The sequence below is a fragment of the Onychostruthus taczanowskii genome, unplaced genomic scaffold, assembly GCF_017590055.1.
Source record: "Onychostruthus taczanowskii isolate IOZ18803 unplaced genomic scaffold, ASM1759005v1 scaffold64, whole genome shotgun sequence".
Taxonomy (NCBI): domain Eukaryota; kingdom Metazoa; phylum Chordata; class Aves; order Passeriformes; family Passeridae; genus Onychostruthus; species Onychostruthus taczanowskii.
This window is the reverse complement of record NW_024504122.1, coordinates 56,096-79,441: the sequence shown is the minus strand read 5'-3', so window position 1 is coordinate 79,441 and position 23,346 is coordinate 56,096. Positions and strand designations below refer to the sequence as shown.

General features: G+C 42.3%; 1 protein-coding gene across 1 annotated transcript in view; it reads right to left on the bottom strand.

Annotated features, from left to right (window-relative positions):
• MED13L (mediator complex subunit 13L) overlaps positions 1–23,346 on the bottom strand; it is a 94,161-nt gene that overhangs the window by 38,588 nt on the left and 32,227 nt on the right. The window contains exons 5-9 of the mRNA XM_041420490.1: positions 7,465–7,610; positions 6,164–6,358; positions 5,582–5,773; positions 1,822–1,984; positions 898–1,002 (exon numbers count right to left, since the gene is read on the bottom strand). Coding sequence (XP_041276424.1) covers positions 898–1,002; positions 1,822–1,984; positions 5,582–5,773; positions 6,164–6,358; positions 7,465–7,610 — 801 coding nt within the window. The remainder of the gene's footprint in view (positions 1–897; positions 1,003–1,821; positions 1,985–5,581; positions 5,774–6,163; positions 6,359–7,464; positions 7,611–23,346) is intronic.

Here is a 23,346-nt window from a genome sequence, read left to right as displayed (position 1 = left end):
GGGGAAGAGCTGCAGAAAGCATCCTCTCACTAGGGATAGAGCAGGGAGTCTCCAGGTTGATATTCCACCCTTGTAGGATGCACAGTCCCTTCATCCCTTCCTCTGACTACACAAAGAAGAACTGCATCCTTAAGGAGTAACTTCTTTTGGTCAAGGTACTTTATCACCTATCTTACCAGTAGATGGTGACCTTGGGAATTAGAATTTCAGTAGAAGTGTTTCACAGAACTACTTCACTGCAAACTGGGGGGGCTTTTTCTAGCCCTGAAACATCTCTCAGATAGTTTTAAGAATGGTTAAGCATATTGGTGATGACGGTTTGCCTTTCCTGAGTGAGTAGTTCTGGAATTCTAACCACCCAAAGATGACAGATAACGTTAATAACCTCCTAAAGTGTTTGTGTGAGTGAGCTGTGAATTCTTTCTGATCCAGTGACAGAGGGTGACCAGGCTGCAAAGGTTTAATATTCTCTTGTGTGGGTTTGGTGCCATGGCAGATTGACCAGAGGCACATGAAGTGATTTGTAGGATGTTTCCCCTCTTCCTCCAAATAGAAGGATGATCACAAACTTAGGAAGATCCCGCCCTCTTCACCACAAGCCTTACCCACTCAACCAAAGGTCACAGCTCTGAAAAGCTGCAGGATGAGTTCCTTATGAATGGGAACTGTTGGAGTAATCCTGGCCCCAGCACCATGATTTTTCCACTTGGATTGGCTCCTGCAAGTGACAGTGGGCTGAGATGCAGATTCATCCCCCAAATGTGATCACAGGTTTGATATTACAATTTCCTCTTGTCTCACCTAAAGCTGAGATAACTCCCTTCTGTAAGTGTACCTCTGCCTGAATTAAGCAGGGCTCTCACAATATGACAAATGGTTATTCTCTTCAAAGCTCACCTGGAACAAGAACAACTGACTCTTTGGACTGGATCCACAAAATCCCATGAAACACTATTGTTAGGAACTTCCTCCTCCAAATTTGCAGCTGTAATTTGATTCCTCCTGAAGAAGAGAAAATTATTTTAGTAATCACCACCTTTTGAAGAACAAAATTTTTTAAATGTACATAATTCATATATGTTCCCCTCAGATAAATTACTTCTTTCTACCTGACCTTTGAAATTGACAGCAGATCCCTGCACTAGTCCTTAAATTTACAGTTTGATTTATGTAGGAGGAAGGTCTCAGCTCTGTGTCAGAAAACTCTGTCTGGAGTCCAAGCACAAGAAACAAGGGGAAAGCCATTTAAACTGTTTCTGGAAATTAGTATGACACACCAAATGAGGAAATTGCATGGATAGAGGAAAAAATAAATATTTCAGGGCTCACCATGCCATTATACACTTTAAATCTCCAGTATTAAAGGTCATGATACTAACATCAATTTATACACTCTTGTCAATTGAAATTTTAGTCCAACTCATGTAAGGCTTCACAAATACTCCCCTTAGAGCCCTAAATACCAAACATATACAATGTGTACTGCAATCACCCAGCTTTCAGTGTAGTAACTACAACAGGAGATGGAAGCTGCCACCTCTAAATGGCACTTGGCTGAAGGCACAACCTATGGCCTCAAGGACTGTCACAATTAGGGTACACAACTGCAAATTCAATGGGAAGTGTTAGGAGTTCTCAGCTGAACAGAGGGACACATTTTCTTTGATAATACAACATTTTCTTTGATAATGGTGTTTGGCATCATTAGCTCTGATTGGTGGCAAAGGAGCCCTGTAAAGAATAATATTAATGCAAACCATGACAATTTTAGCTGCATATTATGTATTATAAATAAGCAAAGCATGAGGACTGCTGCCATACTTGGACTGTGCCCTGTTGAGGATGCATTCCTTCCACACACGGTGAACAATGCGGTTGTGAAATTTGGGAGTAATCTTGCTTGATTTCTTTGGACTGTGGACAGTGACTGTCCCCTCCTGCACAGCTGGATGGCTGATGCTGCTCTGAGAGCAGCCACTTTCTCCTGCAAGAGAAATAAAGCATTAATGTCAGAACTGTCCTTCATATTGTCACCTGCTATTTTTTCCTGGAAGTCTCTTAGCAGGCTGCTGACTACACCAATGTTCACATTCACTGGGGAATGCTCAGAGCAGCCCTACAGAACACATTTAAAGCAACACTCCCTTTGAGGTAACAAACATGGCACTGGGTTTACCACAGACATGGGCAATAGAGTTGTGCAAGCACTGTACTCATGTGATGTGATACATAGAGATATATAATATACAGAGTGTATCTATGAAAAATACACTCCCCAATAAATGGAGGTACTTTAGATAGCCCCTACAGCCCTGGACTGGATCATTAAGAAATAGTGAAGATAGAGCTTTTTAATTATCCTATATCTTAAACTTGAATTTATATAGTCTTTGGTGAGTTGCTTTAAAAACGAAATTTATTGTAATATGGATGGTCCTAAAAGCATCTATTAAGAAAACTAATAATTTATGTAGACTATTTCAAAGCAGGATCAGTTCTTTATACTCAAAATTAAACCTCACTGAGGAAATGAATGGAGCACTGATGCTTTCCTACAGACACAGGCTGGGAGAGCTGGGGGTGCTCAGTCTGGGGAAGACAAGGCTCCAGGGATAGCTCAGAGCCCCTTCCAGTGCCTAAAGGGGCTCCAGGAGAGCTGCAGGGGGACTGGGGACAAGGGACAGGACACAGGGAATGGCTTCCCACTGCCAGAGGGCAGGGATAGATTGGTAAGGAATTGTTCCCTGTGAGAGTGGGGAGGCCCTGACACAGAGAAGCTGTGGCTGCCCCTGCATCCCTGGAAGTGTCCAAGGCCAGGTAGGACAGGGCTTGGAGCACCCTGGGATAGTGGAAGATGTCCCTGCCCATGGCAGGGGGGTGGATTGAGGCTGAGGTCCTTTCCAACCCAAACCACTCTGGATTCTGTGCCATTTCTTTACAATATGCTTGAACTGAAATACTAAAATCAAAACTGGCTTTGGTGAGATTTTCCAGTTGAGATCTACACTACTACAGAAATTTCCAACAGCTTATCACCAGTAGATACACTAGTAACACAGCATATGATATTGTCAGTATGTATTTTCTGTATGGTTATCAAAGAGATAACAAATGAAGATATTACTTCAACATGTTTGAGAGCCTGAAAACTCTCTCCATTCCATTCCTTCCTGTGATGCAGCAGCTTTTACCAGCTATTGTACAAGCAGATGCTTCTTTTTCCGCGCTGCAATGTGTTTCTGTTTAGCTGAACTGAACTCCAGCACATCCCTCTTGCCAAGGCTGAGCTGCAGCAGCAGAGGGAGCTTTGGGTCCACTGGCCCGGGCAGGAGTCCCTGCTCCGGGCTGGAACAGCAAGGAGGGATCTGCTGCATTTTCACAAGGTCACACCAGGGTACAGAACACTTCGTCCTCCTGCTGACGCAATCCAAGCAGCCTCAAGTGTGAAGTGCTGAAGGGACTCAGTGCTGCACACCACTGCAGCTAACAGGGAATCCTGCTGCTTGCCACCAGGTGATTTGTAAAACACATCTTCTGAAATGGTGCACAAGCTGCCTAACTCTGCATCTTCTTTAATTTTTCACACTATGTATTTCTTTCTCCAGTTAGATCTTCCCTGATTATCTTTTTGTAAAGCCAAACATGGAAACCCTGGCTATACTGAGGCTTGTGCCACTAACCATGTACTTCACTGGCTTTCAAACGTTCTCCAACAAGTGGGAACTTGACAGATGATCAAAAAACAAACAGGTCAGAACTTCAGATTTGGCAAATGTGCCCTCCTTTGGAGAAGGAATGTGTGTACAGACAAACACCACAAGGACACGGAGGCATCACGTGTCAACAGCAGGAAGAAAACAAGGATAAGTCTGATGGGAAGGGAAGGACAGGAGGCACGAGAGGATAACCAAGGAACTACCAGGGCTTTTAAGTTACATTGGAATGCATTAATTATTGCTTTCTATAATTATGTAATATTTTTATACTATACAGTAGAGCAATATACAGCATAACAGGAGACAGAACTGCACAGCAGGCAAAACCACTTTGTTCTCACACACTAATTTTTGTCCATGAACATCCCTGGCACAGTCCTGGAACACACAGATACCTCTGGCAGGTAATGGTACAGTGAGTGGAGGACACAGCAGCCCCTCACCAGAAGCCACTGCACAACCCCTGCAGTCCAGACTGGTTCCACTGCTGAAAAGCATTACATACTGGTTGCAGAGAAAAGCCTATTCTTTTTCTGCTTGAAATTCCACTTCTCTAGACTAAACCACCTCAATTCTGTCCGTCTTTTCCTGGAGATCCTGTTTGCAAAATCCAGGATCACTCTCACTGTACTTTTTTGGACTCCAGACAGTTTGTCCACATCTTTAGATGCTCCAAACTGGACATGGCACTAAACCCACATTTTAAATAGCATTGCGCAGAACTAAAGTATTATACCCGTGCCTCACACTAATCCAGTTTATGGGTCCCATTAGTGATTCTGGACTGCATGACATGCTTTTCCAATCCATTCCTCCCATTTTTCAAGGTCTTTTGAAATGATTTTTGATAAATAAGAATTCTTTCATTGTTTGCTGGAGAGGCACCCCTCTGATACAAATTCATACTGCCCTCAAACAATAGCAGAGATCAAACAGAAGCTGTGACTGCCACATTCAACAACATGAACACTTTTATATAAAATACAGTTTATGAATATTCTAAAAATATAATCCCCCTTGTAATCCTCCCATGTACTGTACAAGTGTAACAGGGTTCTGAAAATTTTAAAAATACAATAGCACATTAAAATATGCATCAATACTCAAATAGAGATTGTTATTTAAGTGGTGATTGTCTGCTTCAGTTAGTTATTAATTGGCTTCTTGCTTATTTTAACTCTCAGTTCCTTTGAAAAACACCATTCCAAGTGAATTTACATCTCATATTCTGACTTATTACCAGTAAATACTACATACTTTGATTGTCTTCATCTATAGGTTCTAATCATGGACAAGTGAATCCAGACATGTTTTCTTTGCCTTGGCATCAAGGTTCAAAGGTTGAACTTGATGATCTTAGAGATCAGTTCCAACCTCAATGACTCTGTTATTCCAGGAATGACCCTGTTGATGTGACAGAACTATCCCATACAGGCTAAGCTTGGGAACTCCTCAGAGAGGTATAACAAGGATTCTTTAGCCCCATCTGGCTGCACAGTCTCACAGAAACTTGCAGGGCCTTTGTGTCTTTGACACTTCTATTGCTCTGTGAAATTTAGTAAGTGCTGCCCAACAGGTTCAAAACCCTCCAAGTTCAAGCAGAAGGTTGCCCAGTGGTGAGAGGTTTCTGTTGCTTTGCAGCACTGCACACAGATGTACCTACAGGAAAGGGAGCTGAACTGAATTCACCCTGTTTTGTGTAAAGGGGTGTTCACAGCACTGGCTTCCCTTCACCACAGACCTGCAAAGTCCTCCCCCAGCCCTCCTCCACTGCCTGTCTTTACCCAGCCCCTGCTCACACATGCACTCCCCAGGACCTAAGCAAAACCCAGAGTCTGACCCCATCTCCCCAGCCCACTGCTTACCCATAACAGCCTGCTCTGGAGAGGTGGGGGGAGTCAGGGGCATCCCACAGGTACTGACAGGATCCTTCATGCTTCCAAGCCCCTGCTGTCCCACATTTATATGGCCTGCAGCACTGGCAGCACTCTGTGACACTGGGATGTCACTCTGGGAGATGAGAACAAAGGCTGACGGATACACCATCCTCACACCCCCTGCAGAGAGATGGAAAACCACAAGTCTTAGACACACCTGATAATATCCAGCAATCACAGCTACTTCCACTTGTTTTCAATGTCAATTTGACAAAACTTATTATCTGAAATACAAAGAGCTAAGGAATTTCCATGCTAATATACATCCAGCCCTCTGTAACCAGTGCAGAGCTGAAACAAGTAGCTCAATCCAGTGAATAATGGCATGTGGGATACAGGGAGTACAAAAGCTTGAGGCGACAGAACTACTCAGATGTTCTGGTGTCAAGAGAGCTACAAGAGAATATAGAAAAATTATAATGGCTCTTTCTGATTAATTAGATGACTTTTTTTTTTTTTTTCAAATCATGTGGAGGAAAATAATCCTTCAGGCAGAATATTGAAACCTACCAACAATGACTTCAACTGCCACAGGGAAATCGTTGTCATATCCCAGCTCTTCCTCCTCTTTCATGCCTTCCTTCTTCTTCAGCACCATGGGGTAGAAGTACTGCCACTCCTCCATCAGCTTGCGAGTGGCAGGGTCTGACATCTTGTAGGACTGGCCCGTCAGGGTCCCGTTCAAGCCATAAGGACTCACCAGCACTGCAACACAACAAAAGCAGCCCTGAAGGACTCAGCAGCACTGCAGGAGAACAAGCAACAGTCCCACAGCAGGGCTGCTCCAGCTCTGCCTGAGGACTGAAGGGTCCAGGGAAAGCCACTGCAAAGCCCAGTGCAGGTGTGAATCCAAACCTACAGAGCACTGAGCTAACACAGGACCCCGTGGCAGTCTGGGTTCAGAATTTCCATGCAAATGAAATTCCAGCAACCCCAGTGTAATGAAACAGCATTCAGGGATGAGCACTCATGGAAAGAAGAGAGGACAGGGACATTTGAGACTTCTTAGCATTAAAAAGGATAGATAATACATAAAAAGAGTCACAACAAATAAGGAAAATTACTTGCTTAACAACAGGTATTTCCATTATGACTCAATTTTGCTTTTAGTTGTATTTGATTTGAGTCATGAATTCAGCTCACTGAAATAAAATGTATGACTGAAGTGCCTGAGCCTCTGTCAAAGCTTTACATGTAGACACAAAATGTTTTCAATAAAGCTTCTATAAATTAACATCTCTATAAATTATCATTTCATGTGTCTCTGGGTGGTTTTTTACTCTGTGTTGAACTTTACTAAGATTTCTTGCTTTAATTGCTTTGAAATTATAATTTCAGAGTGTAGTAAAGACAGCATAATGCAATGACTCAAAATTCTTAATGTTTTTCTCTTTTTTTTTTTTTTTTAGAGCATCACATGAAAACTGCATTATGAATTTACTAAGCCATCAGCTTAATTCTGTAAAATTTTGATTTCTTACACTGGCAAATAAATAGTCACAGATACTTCAAGCTTTTCATTGTTTCTGCTACATTTTCACACCCACCCACCCCTTGTTTTTAAAATAAAACAGTAAATAGTTGCCAGTGTATGAATGAAAAGCAGTCCTGAACTAAATAAGCTCAGTATTTGCATCCACATAGGATCCACGGAGAGACCACGTCAGAAAACCACACGTGTGCACTGACTTCCTTAAACACTAAGTCTTCTTACACTGAAATGATTGATTTGTTTGGCACGTGAAGTTACCAACAATGTGAACAGACAGCAAGTTGTGGAGAACCGCCCCGCCGGGGCCGACGCGCCGTACCTTGGAAGGGCGAGGGCGAGGACTGGGCCATGTGGATGTGCTCCTCGGTGATCAGGTAGATGGGCTGGTGCTGCGCGATCTCCACGCTCGTGCACACGTTGCTCTCCCCGTGCAGGAAGAACGTGAAGGCACACGACAAGTGCTCGCTGCAGGAGAGAGGAGACAAAAGGAAACATTTATCAGGGTTAAGGGGCTCCGGGAGGGAAATTCAGAGCTCCGAGGCCAAGCACGCGCCCTCCTGTCCTGTTGTGAGGCTCATTGCTGGGCTGGTAATCGTGGAAACAGAGGGATCTGTCACCAGACAAATAACTAACAGTGCTGGCAGCTGTCTCATCGATGTGTTTTCCTACTTGTTTCATTACAAATAAATGGGATTTTAACCAGAATTCAAGCAATAAAATTATGGGCCTTTAGAAATTCTTCTAAGTTCACCCCACAAAGAGGTCCAGCTGAAAAGGAACAAGAAAGGAATAGGAAAGATGTTTGCATAACATCTAATGAGAATCTTAACTAAAAAATACAAAAGCATGTGTACATTACAGAAAGTTGTCAACAACCTAAGGTGAGCAATGCATTTGCCACTGCTGACCAAATTTAACTTGAAATGAACAGTATTGAAAATGTTTTCATTTTACCCATAGAGTGACTCACATCACAGCAAAGTATTTGCTTAAATAGTCCTTGCTACAAAGTTGCACCAAAAAAAAGAAAACAAAGCACACTTCATGTTTTTAATCCTCATTTTAATCAACTAAAAATGTACAGAGCTGCAGTAAGTGTGCAGAGATTTTTCTGTCCAATTCAAGAGCTGTGCACAGTTTTATGGGGGTTGGCTTTGGCACAGGGCCAGCCCTAACGGGACCCTGTTTTACACACAGCTCTCACTACCTGCACCAAGAAGAAAAACCAGAGGCATCACAACCATTTCACTTCAGCTTTAAGTCAACCAACTGCTCTGCTACTGCTGCCAGTTGGTTTTAAACAAAGGCAGTGATGGTCTAGAACTGGGAGCTGCTCTAATCTCACTAAATCTCTGAATGATTCCATACATCAGGCAGAGTAACTTCTCATCCTGTAGCCCAAGTTACTATTCTGTGAGCCTCAAATCCTACCACAAAAAGAGACCAGAAGAGAAAGTTCAGCTAAGAAAAATCTGGAGAGAAAAGGTTACTGAAATGACAATGAAGATCAAGGCCTGAGGACTTCCTGCAGTCCCCAGGTGAAAGTTTCCTCTAGTAACAAATAAGAGTTTGACCTGAGCACACACTGCTGTCCCACTCTGGCATGTGCTCCCAGCCCTGTGACATTCCTGCACGCAGCACAGCTCACACCATTCCTGAAATACCAGCCCAAAGAAATCACTCTGGCTACAAATGTGAGCCAGATCTTGGAATAAAATCCAAGTGGAGAAGCCTCACCCGGCTCCAAGCAGCCAGCCCTTCACGCAGCCCCAGCACAAGGCTTCACCTGATCCACCACTGAGCCCCACTGCACATTCAACCTGCTCACATCACAAAGTTCCAAAGCACACAAATTGTTCAGGTCCTCACCAGAGTCTTCCAACATTACCAATATCCAGTTTTCCTAGAAGATCCACTTGAATTTGCACCAACAAAAAACTGAACACAAAATGCAGATCAGACCAGGGTTCCTAAAAACATTCAACACCATGTTCAGACTGATTTTTTATTTTATTTACATTTATTTCAACCCAGTTCAAAAACTGAAGTTGACAGACTTTTGAGAAGCCACTCCACTATCTCTGCAGGTTTTTAATCAGTCTCATTTCTGTACTCTTTTCTAATCAGATGATAAAACTATCAGCAACCACCAGGAAGGCACGTGAAATGGCTTCCAAGTGATCTCCCTGCTCCTCAGAGTCTGTTGGAACACCTCGAGCTGCCAGCTCAGGACAAGTACAAGAATACAAAATATTGCTAATTTTGCACAGCTGTGCTATACATTCACTTTGCACACACAGTAAGAAATTACAGCAGGAACAAAAGGCACAGTTTGATTCCTCTGACTCTGTTAAGAATAAATTTACTTTATACCTTTATATTTGAGCCTGTTTTGCCCTTAAAAGCGTTTTCTCCCAGTCCTTAACTCATGAGCCCGTTTTCCCCTCCTCTGCCCAGCTGTAGCAGAGGACAGTGAGTGAACAGTTTTCCTGGGTACCTGGCATTTCAGCCAGTGTCAAACCACAACAGAGTGCAAATCTGTGCCAGTACTCTGCTCACACTATGCAGGAACTCTTTTTTACAGGTACTTTTTCAGAAACCTTTCTGTGCTTTCCTGGTGCCTGACAGCTGCCTTGGTTAGGATGTCATCTCCCCCTGTGGAATGTATAGAACATATACAGAAAATATATTATTTTCAATTCTGGCTGCATGAAAGGTGGGAAAAATGTTGAGCACTGGTCTGCAGCCAGCAGAACACTTTGGCACACACCTTCAACAATATCTGCACTACATTCACTGAGACTTGTGTGCTAAAATTAAAACAATTGCTTAAATAAAAGGCATCTATTAACAGAAATACAAAGAAACAGCACTGTCACATAACCTTCTGTAACAAAGGATCTGTGTCCTTTTAAGTATTACAGGTACTTTTTCTCCGTAACACAGAAAAATCAAGTCTTCACTTTGGCACCTAATCACCTGCAGCTGACATTAGCTGTCTTTCAGGTGTTTCCTCTGGGACCTTAATTACCTCAAATAACTTTTGAGATGCCTAAAAATGTAGCTGAATACCTTGGCACTGTAATATTTAGGACTTCCCATAAACTGCATGAATGCCAATTCCTCAGTTACTATAAATGACTTAAAAAAACAACATTATATTACATTTACTTACAAGTAAACAATCAGATGAGGACTATGAAAACCTACTACATTTAAACTCCACATTAGAACAATTGATGGATTCAGGTGTAGTTTCTTTTTTTTTTTTTTTTTTTTTTTTTTTTGGAAGTTTGGATAAACACCCAATGGAACCTGTGCTGTTCTGCATTCAAACAGTACATGAAAAAAATGCCAAGATACTGCAATTCCTAACAGAGTTTGGAATACATGTACTAGTGTATATATATCTTGTATAAAGTTAAACTGCACCCCACAGATTTCAAAATGTACCACAAATGTGGAAACCAAACTGCCAGGAACAATTACTTAGGGATTTGGGGAAGAGATGCGATGAAAAAATTAATTGAACAAAACTGATTCTTTTTCTTATTAGAGGGATAATAAAACAATAGTTTTATGGTATGAATTTTATCCTTCTTATTTTAAGGACTTGAAACCATTCCCTGAAAACCTCTTGCAGTGCACAGTGTCTAAGCCTGCTTTGTCCCAAACACTGCAACCTTCTGACACACCTGGAAAGTGCAGTTGGAAGTCAGATCCCAGGACTGACACTAAAAGTTCTTTAGAAAAACACAGTGAAAATTTAAGAATCCTATATTTGTACATATCTGTCCTATTTTTAGAAAAATTTCAGGGCTGAGCATTTTTTTAAATACTTATTTCTCCACAGAGGAGCTTGAGCTCCCATACTCTGCCCTCCAGGCTGCAGACAGCCTCTTGTTTCTCTTTTACTCTTGTAAGCAATTGTCCCCAAAGCCACTGACTGTGTATGAGTAATTGCATTTTCTGACCAATAAATTGTATAGCTGCTTTAATTCTCCTCAAAGTTAAGACTGGGATCTGAAAGCCCTCAAATCACAGTTAACACAAAATAGCTTCATCAAGTCTGATGTCAGAAAAGAGGCAGCAGCAAGGCACAGGCAGGAAAACTGTCAAATCACTAGTTTGATGAGGACTACAAAAAAAGAACGCATCAAAAGGCAAATTTGAAACAGAAGAGTAAGCGAGAGCAAAATAAAATACTTTCCTTTAAAGTTGCTAAAGCAACAGGACAGGAGCAGGTCACAGTGGGGTTTGGGCAGGAGATGGCAGCACCTGGACACCCCTACACCAATAACACTCCAACACCACAGTAAATTAACAGTCCAGCACGTAAATCACCTCTTCTCAAATATCCTGGAAATAAATATCCCCAGAGAAGCCTGAACTTGAACGAGCTCCCACTGAGGGAGGAGAAGAAAGGCTGCCTGCTTTGATTTGAGAGAAGGCAGAGCCTCAGTCCCAGTGCAGAGGGGTTTTAAATGTGCCAGTGCCCAGGCAGGCACTCCCCTTAGCAGAGGGCAGGGATGCATCCCAGAGCACCCAGATCCTCCAGGACACACCATGGTCCAGCAGGAGCTGCAGGGCCCTGCCAGGCCACTGTGGTACAGGGAAAGCTTCCTCACACACACAGAGAGAGCAGAGGAGCACCTGGAGCAGCAAACAAAAAAGGCCAGGCCATTTCTGGCCCTTAGGGGAAATCACACATTCAAAACCGCAACTAAAGACAGAAGGAAAGCGTTCCAGGCATGAGACAATTCCAGAGTTTTCTGGACACCACAGCCTCCCAAGAGCACCCAGCCCCCACTTCTGCACCAGCATGGAGCCCCCACAGCCAGGTTCTCTCTGCTGTAGCCCCGGACACAGATCCACACTGAAATATGGAAACACCAACCTGGAGCCTGCTTGGGGCTCTGTCACTCCACACATCAATCCCTGGGAAGCAAGGACTCCCTGCCCAACTGAATCCAGAATTCCCTGTGTGCTGGAGCCAGAACAGAGCTGAGCTTGTCCCAAGCAGCTGGAGCTTGTCCCAAGGCTAATGAACACCCAGCTGAAACCAGCTGGGCAATTATTGCACTGTATCACAGCACCTGAAACAACTTTTCTTCAGGTGAACACACTGCTGGCTCGTGAAAAAGGGAAACTGATGTCTGGTTATACATCTCTGCCCAGTCACTAGTTTTTGTGTGGCACAGAATAAGAATACAGGAGGCCAAGCTGCAGATTAAATCATATTGCTTTGGCAATGACTCCTTGTCTCTTGATTTTGTTATCTCTTTCTCTTCCCCAACTCAAAGAAATAAAAAGAAGAGCAGGGAACAGAACATGAGTTCCCACAACTACCAGACCTTTAATAATGGTATCTATAAGTCCATTTGTTGTCTTACATATTTGGTTGGATTTTTTAAAAAATGTATGAGATTCACAGACAGAAACTTTGTCTATGCATGAATTGCCTTTAATGTATTTCCAGTAGTGAAGTAAAGCACTAAGATAACAGTTTCACAATGCAGCGAGCATTTAGATAACATTATCTAAACACTTGCTGTGTTACAGACTTATTGTCTCAACACTGCCTCAGTTGTCACCAGCAAAGCCCTTTCCAAGGCCAACACACACCTCCCTAACAGGATTCCCTTCCTGATCCCATCTCCAGCAACCTCCCACCCTCCCCTGTGTATAAATGTATGCACAGGGTGAGCTGCCAGCCTGGGGGACATGGGGGGTTATTCCTGCAATGCATCCATCACTCTGCTGTGTGACAGGGTAAGAAAGCAGTACCTGCACGAGTCCAGGGGAAATGCTGCACATCCCATCAGCCCATTCTGAGCAGTAATTCCATTGCAGGATCACTTGGAACAAAACCCACAGCAAGTCTGTGCTGGAGGCAAGGTCACGTCCAGTGTCCGTAACCTTCGATGGGAACACGGGACAAACTGCTCCTGTTTCCTACCCTGGCTTATCCTGATGTCTCAGGCTGGGAGAGCTCCACATTTGGGATTTTTGGAGATGCAGAACAGCAGAGCAGGTTTGGCTGTGAGTAAATACCACAGTGACAGTGTTCCTGCTGAGGAGTTAGCACCTTAGGGAAGCAGAGCTTCACCCCACAGCTCCTGCAGGGAGGAACAAGGTCTGCAGCAACAGCCATCCCATGCTTGCCCTGGAAACTACACATAGAAATAAGCATAATTTACTCTGTATTGAAGCAGTGTTCAGTATTCGGTCTCCTGGATCTCTGAAATAAAATTCCTGCAATGAAATCCCAGTGAGCATTCCTCCCTTGGCAGAGGGATGGTGAGGGATGCAGTCAGGACTGTACCACACCATGTAGCTCGAGGCACTAAGGATTACTGAGTCCATTATTTGTTACATTTGTGCCACCCTTCAGAGCAGTACTGATTTAGAACTGCATCTATTTTGAATTATTTAAGATGTCAGTACCAAAAAGTGATTCTGCAAGTTTATTATATTAATTATGAATTAAAATTCATTGTGATGAGACTCTGTATCCTGCCCTATTTAGAAAACACAGAAGTTGCTGTGACCATATTTCTACAGTACTACAGGAAATAGACTTTAAAATACTATATAAATGCATACCAAAAAAGAAACATGGAGGTTATTAAAGTTATTTTCAGGTTAATGCCAAAACAAACACATATTTTTCACTGGAAATTCTTAGCTGTTTAATATATATGTCCTTAGGAATCAGGAACTTGCTTATATCTGTACCAGCATTGCCAGGTATTCTAAAAACAATAGTACCAGCTGGTGAAAACTACAAAATGGATTATAATTAACTAGAAGATTGTCAGAATGCATGCCATATTTCTTGCTTTAGCATACTCAAAATACCAACACATCAGGAAAAATTGCATATAAAGCTTCTGAAATCCCTGCTGTTATCACCCTCCTGCCATCTCTCTCTGTGTCTGAAGCACTGTGTTCCCACACAGGGTCTGAAATGGGTCCTTTGGAAAATTCATTTCCATGAAAGATCTGATACCTTTTCAAACAAGAATGCAGGCAGATAAGCTCATATATTCAATGTGCCCCATAAGTAATTCATGGCACATGAATAAGTTACATCTTAGTTCTATGTGGAATCTCCCAAAAAGTCCTCTTTTTGTGCTCTTAGTCTCAGCATTTCTTAAATACCATCCAGGCCTCAGAACTGTCATGAGCAGTTGTGCTCTGGAGATCAGGACTGAAAAAATCCTTTTGAATATTAATAACCCCAAACTCCAGCACGAGCCTGACGAGCGCTGATGGAGGTTCGCCAACCAACTACTGCCTTTTTTTTTTCAGCCTAAGGCATAAACTGACCTTTCCTTAACAGCTCAGCCCTGCAAAGTTTAAATGCTGGGTTCCCTTAAATTGAAGCTTTCTGTGGCAGTTTTATCTCAGATAACACAGCTATCAGTTACTCTGGCTCACAGCTCCAGCTGGATGGCTGACTGGCACAGTCAAAATGATTTGTCTGTGGGTCACAGACCCAAACAGAGCTGAAGCTTTAAAAAAAGGCTTCACTCTATCCCTCATAAAAGGGTAAAAATGTTATCCTTTCTACTAAGGTTTGTGTTGCACACTGGCCATCAGTGGGCAGCTAACTTTATCCAAATTAAGTCAGCCCAGTTTTCAGTCTCACACCTGAACTGCAGGAGTTGTGTGTGAAGTCAGTGATTAAATCATGTTCAGCAGAGAAACAAAAAGAGTATTTAACACTCAGGTATGGGGGAGTATCAAACCACATTTATGTTGGGAGATTCATTTTCATAAATTAATGTTGCTCTAGGAGTAAAGCCACAAGTCATTAGTGATCCCTTAGTAATTGCTTCAGACAATTCCTTACTTTAATATGTCCTTGTAGCACAGATTCACTCAAAGCCACAGCTGAGTCTGTCACCAATATTTGCTTTGTGCTCTACTGGATTCAAAACTGCACATTTAAAAAGAGCATCAACATACAATATCACAGAAATTTATCTGTAACAAGTTATCAAGAATTACCTAAATTTTGTCTTGATTTATATCACAATTAGCTCTGAAAGCTAGAAAGTCAATGCATCTGATAGTCTGTTTTGGCTTGAAAAGGCTTTGATCTCAACAGCCATTTGTCAGAAATGACTACTCTGAAACCCCTGCAACCTGAATGAACACTGTGACATGGATAAGCATTGCTGAGTGTTTTACAGGGCTGCTCTGCTATTATGGAGGCAGAGTCTGAAAGGTCACGTTATTTGTTTATGTAACACACGGTGGTGTTCTTACAAATAACAGCTCTGAGTTCATCAGAAACCAAACATTCCCTCACCTGGGAACACCGAGCTGGAACAACTGCCCAGTGCTCTGCAGACCAGGCTAGGGAGAGCTAAAAAAATTGAAAATATGGGAACAAAACCAGCTGTCAATGCTCTACAAGAACCCTGACTAGCAGGTGTGAGGTACAAAGGGAAATAATACATGAACATCACATCATTCTCAGACCGCTCACAGCATGGGGAGGAAAGTGAAGCAGCCACTGACACTTAGTTCTACTTGCATCACATGTTTAAATTAGGGAGGGGTTGTATGAAGTTTAAAAATTATTTTCTCCAAATTCTTTCAAGATAATTAGTTCTACACAAATCCTAAAAATGAAGCTCAAAATTAATGAAAACTAAAATGCCACAAAAGAAAAAATACATGTTTCTTACAATCAAAGACCTAATTTTCTCACAAGCAGCCAGGCTTCGCTCCCTGCTTTGTAAGTTAAGCAGCACTGGCATGGTAACAGTGCCCAGTAATTCACAAGTTAACAGACACCACAATTCATTTGCTCTCTCCCAATTTGAATTCCTGCAGTCTCAGTCACAGGGATGCTCTCCAGACAGGCACACAGGCTCTGTCACCAGCAGGCAGAGCACAGCCGGGCGCGTCCTGCCCAGCCTGAGCTGTGCAAATGAAGCCCAGCCCCGCCGAGGCTGCTCCTGCTCTGCGCGGCCAGCGCTGCCTTGCTTTTCCTGCCTTAATGTAGGTTAATGCACCCTTCTCCCCTTCACCCACGGAGGCTGAGCTATTATCTAAAGTAGCATTATATTAGATTAAGGCCATTCAGAAAAGAGATTCCTGGGAAAAAAGACAGCAAACCGAAGGGGAAGAAGGGCCACACATCCCTTTCTTGTTTTCATTAAGTTCACTCCACATGAAATTAAATTTATCGGTTTCATTCACAAAGCAAGTACACCAACAGGGGGAACTGTGGTTACCCAGGTTGTCCAACACAGAAATAATAATAAGAATATTGTTCTCAAAATCTCAAAACTATTAAAGCAGTTTTGATTTGTGCTGCTTACTGTGGGCTCCCCAAGGGAAAAGGAGAAGTAAAGCATTATAATTGTGAGTTTTATGTCGCAGATTCACACAACCTTTAAAAAGAAATTCAGACTCTCCAGGCATTAAATCCCTGTACCCACTCTCCAGTGTGAGCAAAGTTTAGTTTTTCTGGCAGGAGATGACCAGAACTGGGAGCTCTCCAGTGAGGAAGCAGCCCTGCTCTCAGAGCGTGGGAGCTGGGGACCTTCTGACCATCTCACATCCAGTTAGAAGTGGCAACTGAAAACTTGTAAGGACTTGTAAGTGCTGCAAGACTTGATCCCCCTCTAAATTAATTTCTTCCCACAAACCAAATCTTCTGATATCTTTACATGATTATAAATCTATAATAGTAACTCGGGTATTTTCAATTACAGAACACAAAGAGAAGTGAATCCTGATGGAGAACTTTAATATTCCCAGGACTCACAGCTGAACCCTTAAATGTGACAGGACAACAGCACTACTGCAAAATGGAAGGAAATAATGCTCAACTATACCCTGATAAAATTAAATAAAAACCAAACGCCCTCACCCCCAAATGACAAACAAAGCCAAGAGCCTAAATCTCGACACATTTCCTCACACAGCACACCTTGCTCAAGCACCAAGGACTGAGCAGAAAATGCCCTTCACACTTCTATGGAAGAGCACAAGGTTTAATGAGCTACACAGAACAGAGACAAAGTTTTAAGGGATATGAACTTCATTTTACAGCATGGAGAAAATTTGTTCCTCTTTGCTGTGTGGTGTGTAAAAGAGCCTGCAAAGGCTGTAAACACCTCCTAATGCACACTGAAATTTGTGCTGTAAGCCTGCTGCCAGCTGTCCTTTAGGAGGATGGCTGCACAAAATTATTTCACATGTGTCCATTATGCAGCATGATCACAATTAATGGAATAAATTTTATGATTCAAAACAAATTAAGCAACATGTAGAAAATTCTAAAACCATGAAAATGCATTAATTTATTCATTGCCATGCATTTGTGATCTTTCCACTTTTGGAGTACGGTTTAATTGACTAGTTTAGAGACCAATTAATCCCTTTACATTTAAGTCAATCACTGAATCCTCTCCAAATAATTTAGCTCCTACATGCTGCCTCCCGTTTGCTGTCCCTGGAGAGTGACTGCAATTGAAACAGGTGGCACACAAATCACATCTAGGAATGGAGAAAGAACTGCACTAGCAGGGATACAAAGCATTAAAGATGCACAATTCAGTCAACCGTGTTCACTCCCTGATCTCCAGTGCTCCAGCTCCCAGTCACATCCTGAATATTTGGGGAGCTTTAAATGACAATTGCAGCTCACACATAATTTTTTTTTTTGTTACTTTCTAGTCCTCACCTACCTACTGCTCCTCTCTTCTTTTGTTTTTTACAAGGCACATGGAAATAATTCAGTGTCAAAGATAGGGAGAGTTGGATTTGTCACCAAGGGAATCATTCCTCAGGTGGGGAACAGAGGTATTGGACACCAAACCAGTAACCTCCAGCATCACAATCCTAAGAGGAGGGGAAAATCCCAACATATTGAGGTTTTTTTCCTATTAAAATCATTCACAATCTCGCTAATACTGGCATGGGACAGGACATTTTATTGTCTCACAAAATAACACCTTAAAAGGTATCAGAATGAAGGTAGAATTTCTCTATTTAAACAATAAATCTGAAAATGAATCAGGAACTTTACCCCTTCTATAAGGTGCTCAAACAGGACATTTTATTGTCTCACAAAATAACACCTTAAAAGGTATCAGAATGAAAAAAAACCCAAGAAAAAAAGCTTGAAAAGAAAAATTATTTCAAATAAGCTAAAACAAGCTCCTGAAACCACATTAAGTTCAAGTAGAAATGAAAGTATTATTTTTGTACATAAGTGCAAAGTTTGTTGCATTTTAAACATTTACATAGACAAATAAACAAATTATCTGAAACCTAAAGAAAGTATGTTCCAAGAACACGATTCATGAAAAATCATGAGAAGGAAAAATAATTATTCTCATATCAAATGTAAGATTATGTGTTTTCAGTTCCACCAAGTAATCTTATAATACAAATTATTTTCTGCCTCATTTTCCTCTTGAATTAAGAAAAAGTTTCTGTCAGAAAATGAAAAGAAAAAACCCCAACCCCACCACTGCAGAAAACATTTCTGCAGTGAAAAGTATTTTACAGAAATGCCTGAAATACCAATTCTGTGTCTTGGCAGGACTGAAACTCCACCCAAGTGAGTGAAGCAGACAGAGCTCTGTGGCCAGCACCCGCCCACCGTGGGCCACTGACACAGAGTGACCCCCCGAGACAGGGAAACCAGGATCTTCATCCATGCCCCACCTCCAGCAGTTCCTGATTTCTCCCTTCTGAGAGCTGTGGGAGCTTTGTGCAGCCCTCACTGGGCTCAGCCCCTGCAAACCCAGGGCCTGTGCTCTGGCCTGTGCTGCCAGAGTGCTGACTCAGGATCTCTGCCAGGCCAAACAATTCCTGAGGCAGGAATGTGCTGCAGCCCTGCTTGGTGCTGAATTCTCACCCACGGACACAACTCAATGCTTCAAACCTTCAGGCTTGTTTTGTGGTGCTGCCTGTGCTGGTGGCACATGTTTGTCTGATGTTCAGAATGACTTCAACCCAAACATGGAAATAAAACTGAAGAAATTGCTCTAAAAGCTGGATTAGCCTATTAATTACCAGGCAGAAATGACACTGCTCTGCCATGTGTAATGCTGAGCATCAGTGCACAGTGCACACCCACATACAGACAGCATGCAGAGGAAAAAACACACAGCTTGCCCTGATCTGCCAACTAGACCTCTTCTCAGCAGACTCAGCACTGGAAGGGAATGCATCCACAAGGAAAAGCTGAGCTCCATAAACCCAGCTGTTAAAAGGTAAAGCAGCCATGCTTACATGGGACTCCACAGGGTTCAAACTGTTCAAGTTCACAAAACTTACCTCTGACAACCCCTAAAACATCATTATTTCTAACAGGTCACTGAGATTTGGCAGGATTTTCCTCAAGGTCAGACATTCTCTTCAGGCTTTCAATTAAATACTGTTAATTTTTGACTGAATTATAAGGTGAAGGAAAAGCAAATAACCTCTTCCCAATTCTGGTTCTTCCTCCCGCAACCTGGTCACTTGACAGGTTGCCAAAATTTCTGGACATTCAAACTCCAGTGTGTGCTACAGCTATGACTGTTACCATCCTATTCCTGAAGGTTCCAGGAACAGAGAAAACACAGGACTTAGCAGGGAACATGGGAGAAGGGCTACAGCTATGACTGTTACCATCCTATTCCTGAAGGTTCCAGGAACCTTTAGCAGTGAACATGGGAGAAGAGAAATGAGTTAGACTGAAATCACAGTGATACCCCTCAGTGTAGTCTGCACCTTCAGGATCCAAATTTTTCCTGTCTAGCCCAGAGAAACTGTCTCACACTACAATTAATAAATGGAACCACAAGAAAAGGAATTTTATATCCATTTCCTCTCCTCTTTTTTAACATCAACAAGAGTCTCTGGTGGCTCTTCAAACGTTGTCTCTGTGTTGGCACATCCTCCCCTCTGTGCTGTGGACAACTGTTCTGTGCCACGTGCAGCCTTACCCCATCCTCAACCTGCTCTCCAGGGAGATCTACCAGCCCTGAGCTGCACCCACCTCTGCTCCAAAGGCAAGACAGCTGAGAGCAGAAAACAGAAATTTTTTGGTAACACTGAATAGCTCTTTTTCACTCCAGGCACCTAAAGACAGGCTGAGTCTTCACAATGTTGTGTTTACCTGACCTGTGAAAGAGGAGGTGGCTTCCTTTTGAAAATGTTCTGGTAAACGGTGGGACTGGTCACCAGCCTGATCTCTATCAGGAAACACGAGCAGGTTTTTGAGGGTGTGAGCACAATAGGCTGCAAAATCTCAGCACTGTTCCCACAGAGATGTCAGGCATCTGTACACAGGCCTGGCTCAGGCTCCCTTCTTTCAGCACAATCAGCTACTGCAGGAGATACATTGACAATTCCAGAAACAAGGACATGCAGGTGAGCAGGAGCAGGAGAGCAGAGAGGAAAGTCAGAGTGAAGGTTATTTATAGTGCATGGTCTTTTGTGTGGAATTGCTTGGAAATGCTAAGACTGAAGATTAATGAAGTAAAAAACATGCAAATTATTCCCCTTTTTCCTCAGTACCCAGGCTGCCCACCCAATCTACCCATCAGTGAAACAAAAGCCTTCTTTGTTGATGCTCAGTGACTTATTCAAAACTCCCAGTGTAAAATGAGATGTTTCAGGTGCTGCAGAAGGTCTTGAGAAGCAGAGATACCATTATTTACTGATGGCAGTGACTACATCACACAAAAAGGTACCACCGAGGTCCTTTATTCTGTCTCAAAAACTTCCCTGACCTCACTGTCCTGGCAATGGCAGAACTGGCCTAGGGACATGTCCTCATCAAGAGAACGGCAGCAAGGGCAAGGCCACACTTGCATTTCATTCCAGAATTGAAATCTAATGTGTAAGAGGAAATTATTCCCCCAAAAATCCACGGATTTAATAGAAAATGGCCAAAATACAACAGGAATGCTTAAAAGTGCCACGAACATCACCCTAAAAGAGTATTTTCTTAGTCCTGATTTTATTTTAAATTATTTTTAAAGGGATTAATCAGTAAGAGAAGATTCTCTTAGTAGTCCACTGAGAAAAAAAATCTGAATGGATCTGACACTTTCTGGGCAGGCAGAAAACATGGCCTGTAAAATAGGCTACCGAGTTAAGGACACACAGAACAAAGGAAAATACTAAGCTTGTAAAATATGTTTATTTTCAGAGAGGGAAACATCAAGATCCTTATTCTGGAAAGTGGAGTACAGTAGTTTTGTTTGTGGGGGTTTGCCGTTTGTTTGGGGTTTTTTGAGGTACAGGTACTGTGAATGTAGGTTCAGAGTAAGTCAAGTGTTTGCTGCAAAGAAAATCACAGGAGTGCTTTACATCCAAGAGCAGGGAATGTGTCATGAGCTATAAAGGATCTGCTGCACTCCTGCTGGGAACTTTGCTTGTTCCACACACCGTGCCTACAGTTACATCTTATTTTGTTACTCCCTCAAAGAACAGACTGCAGAAAGCACATCCCTGGGAACTGCACCTTCCTTTTTGGCAGAGAAGACAAAATAAACAATCCCACTGTAGCACCTCTTGTGTCACTGATGGAATTGCCTGTTTGTATTTTAAACAGCACTGCCATAACAGAAATGAAAACTGCTCTTAAATAACAATGGAGTCCAGTAAGCCCAACAATAGTGTAAACAAAATGTTTTGAATGTCTTAATTCAATGTTTAGCAATGAAAAACTTTCCATATACCTACACAAAGCAGAGAAATGCCACTTCCAACTATTAGTATTTTGCAACTTCCTATATACAGCAATAAATCCACATAATGGAAACATGAGGAAAAATACTACTGCTCCTGGATGAGAGAAGCTAGAGGCAAATCAGTTTAAAGAAAGCACCTGAACAACTGGCTCAATAAATGTTTTCTAAGAAACAACACATCTCGTTTCAGCAAACAAAATAAATGAAGGTTCTGCCATCATTCTACATTCAACAAAATGACTGCAAATTCGGAGTCAAAAAGGTAAAACAAAAACAAGACTCTCAAATTTCTCATTAAAATGCTACAGTAAGCAATGAAGCAAAATGCCCAAATGGAAGAAAATGGTTTTTGTTCCCTCTCATCCTGTTTCAAGAACAAAATCCAAAAGCAGATGTAGGAAATGACTCTTTAGATACATGCACAAAGTTACATTCATGCTGTCTGACTGGCCCAAGGCACAGATCATGGCATTGGTGCAGGAATCTCTTCAGGCCGTGGCCAACACTGCGCACAGGAACACGGACAAGCAATGAACAGCCTCACACAGGCTTTTGCTTCAGCTCGCTTCCCACTGCAGCACTGGCTGGCAACATGACCAGCTGACAGGGCAAGGGTCTCACCTCTCAGGTATCTGTGTTCTTGGCACTTAGAGCAGGCTTCAACATTAGCACAACCCAATAAATACATAAAAATCTGTTCCTTCATTAGTTTTCACTGGAGCAGGACTCCACGAGAATCAAATTCCTACCCCTGGAAGAGAAAAGGCTGAGTACATGAATGAATGAACTCAAAGAATTTCTGCAAAAACAGAGGATTGGCACTTTAATGAGATAAATGAGAGCCTTGAAGGGCAGGCTGGATGATTAAAAGACTGGAGCTGGGAAAGGAAATTGATTTATATTCTCATCTCATCAATGTAACTTCTGGTCAAACACAACCATTTAGACTTAGGTACACAACTCCATCTACATTTCTCTGTGAAATGAACTTTATTAAGCAACTTCATAAAGTCCCCAGGGAACTCAAATGAAGCAAAAACAAACCAAGGAGCAGAACATTTATGATCTGGAGGAAGCAAAAGATCACACACCATGTCCCAAGCACAAAGGAGCAGAAGCAGCAGTGCAGCAGCTTGAAGTTATGAAATGTTATTGTGCCTCAATCATCAGCAACAGAATTTGACAGGAATCACTCAAACTTCAAAAAGAAGGGAAGGCCCCCATGTCCAACACAACTCCTCATCTATATTAACCAGAGGCAAGAGGGATTTCACACCCTCTTGGACTCCAGTGGTCTGAAGATCCAAGTACCTACATTTCTTATGCATTCTGTGAACTACATCTTCCCTCTTTCACACACTAAGACATTTTTAAGACATGCTTTCAGAGGAAAAAAAATTCACTGAGAGTACTAAAGAACACAGTCCTTATGTAAAAATTAAGTGTAAAGATATCATTCATCAACATTAAAACCCATC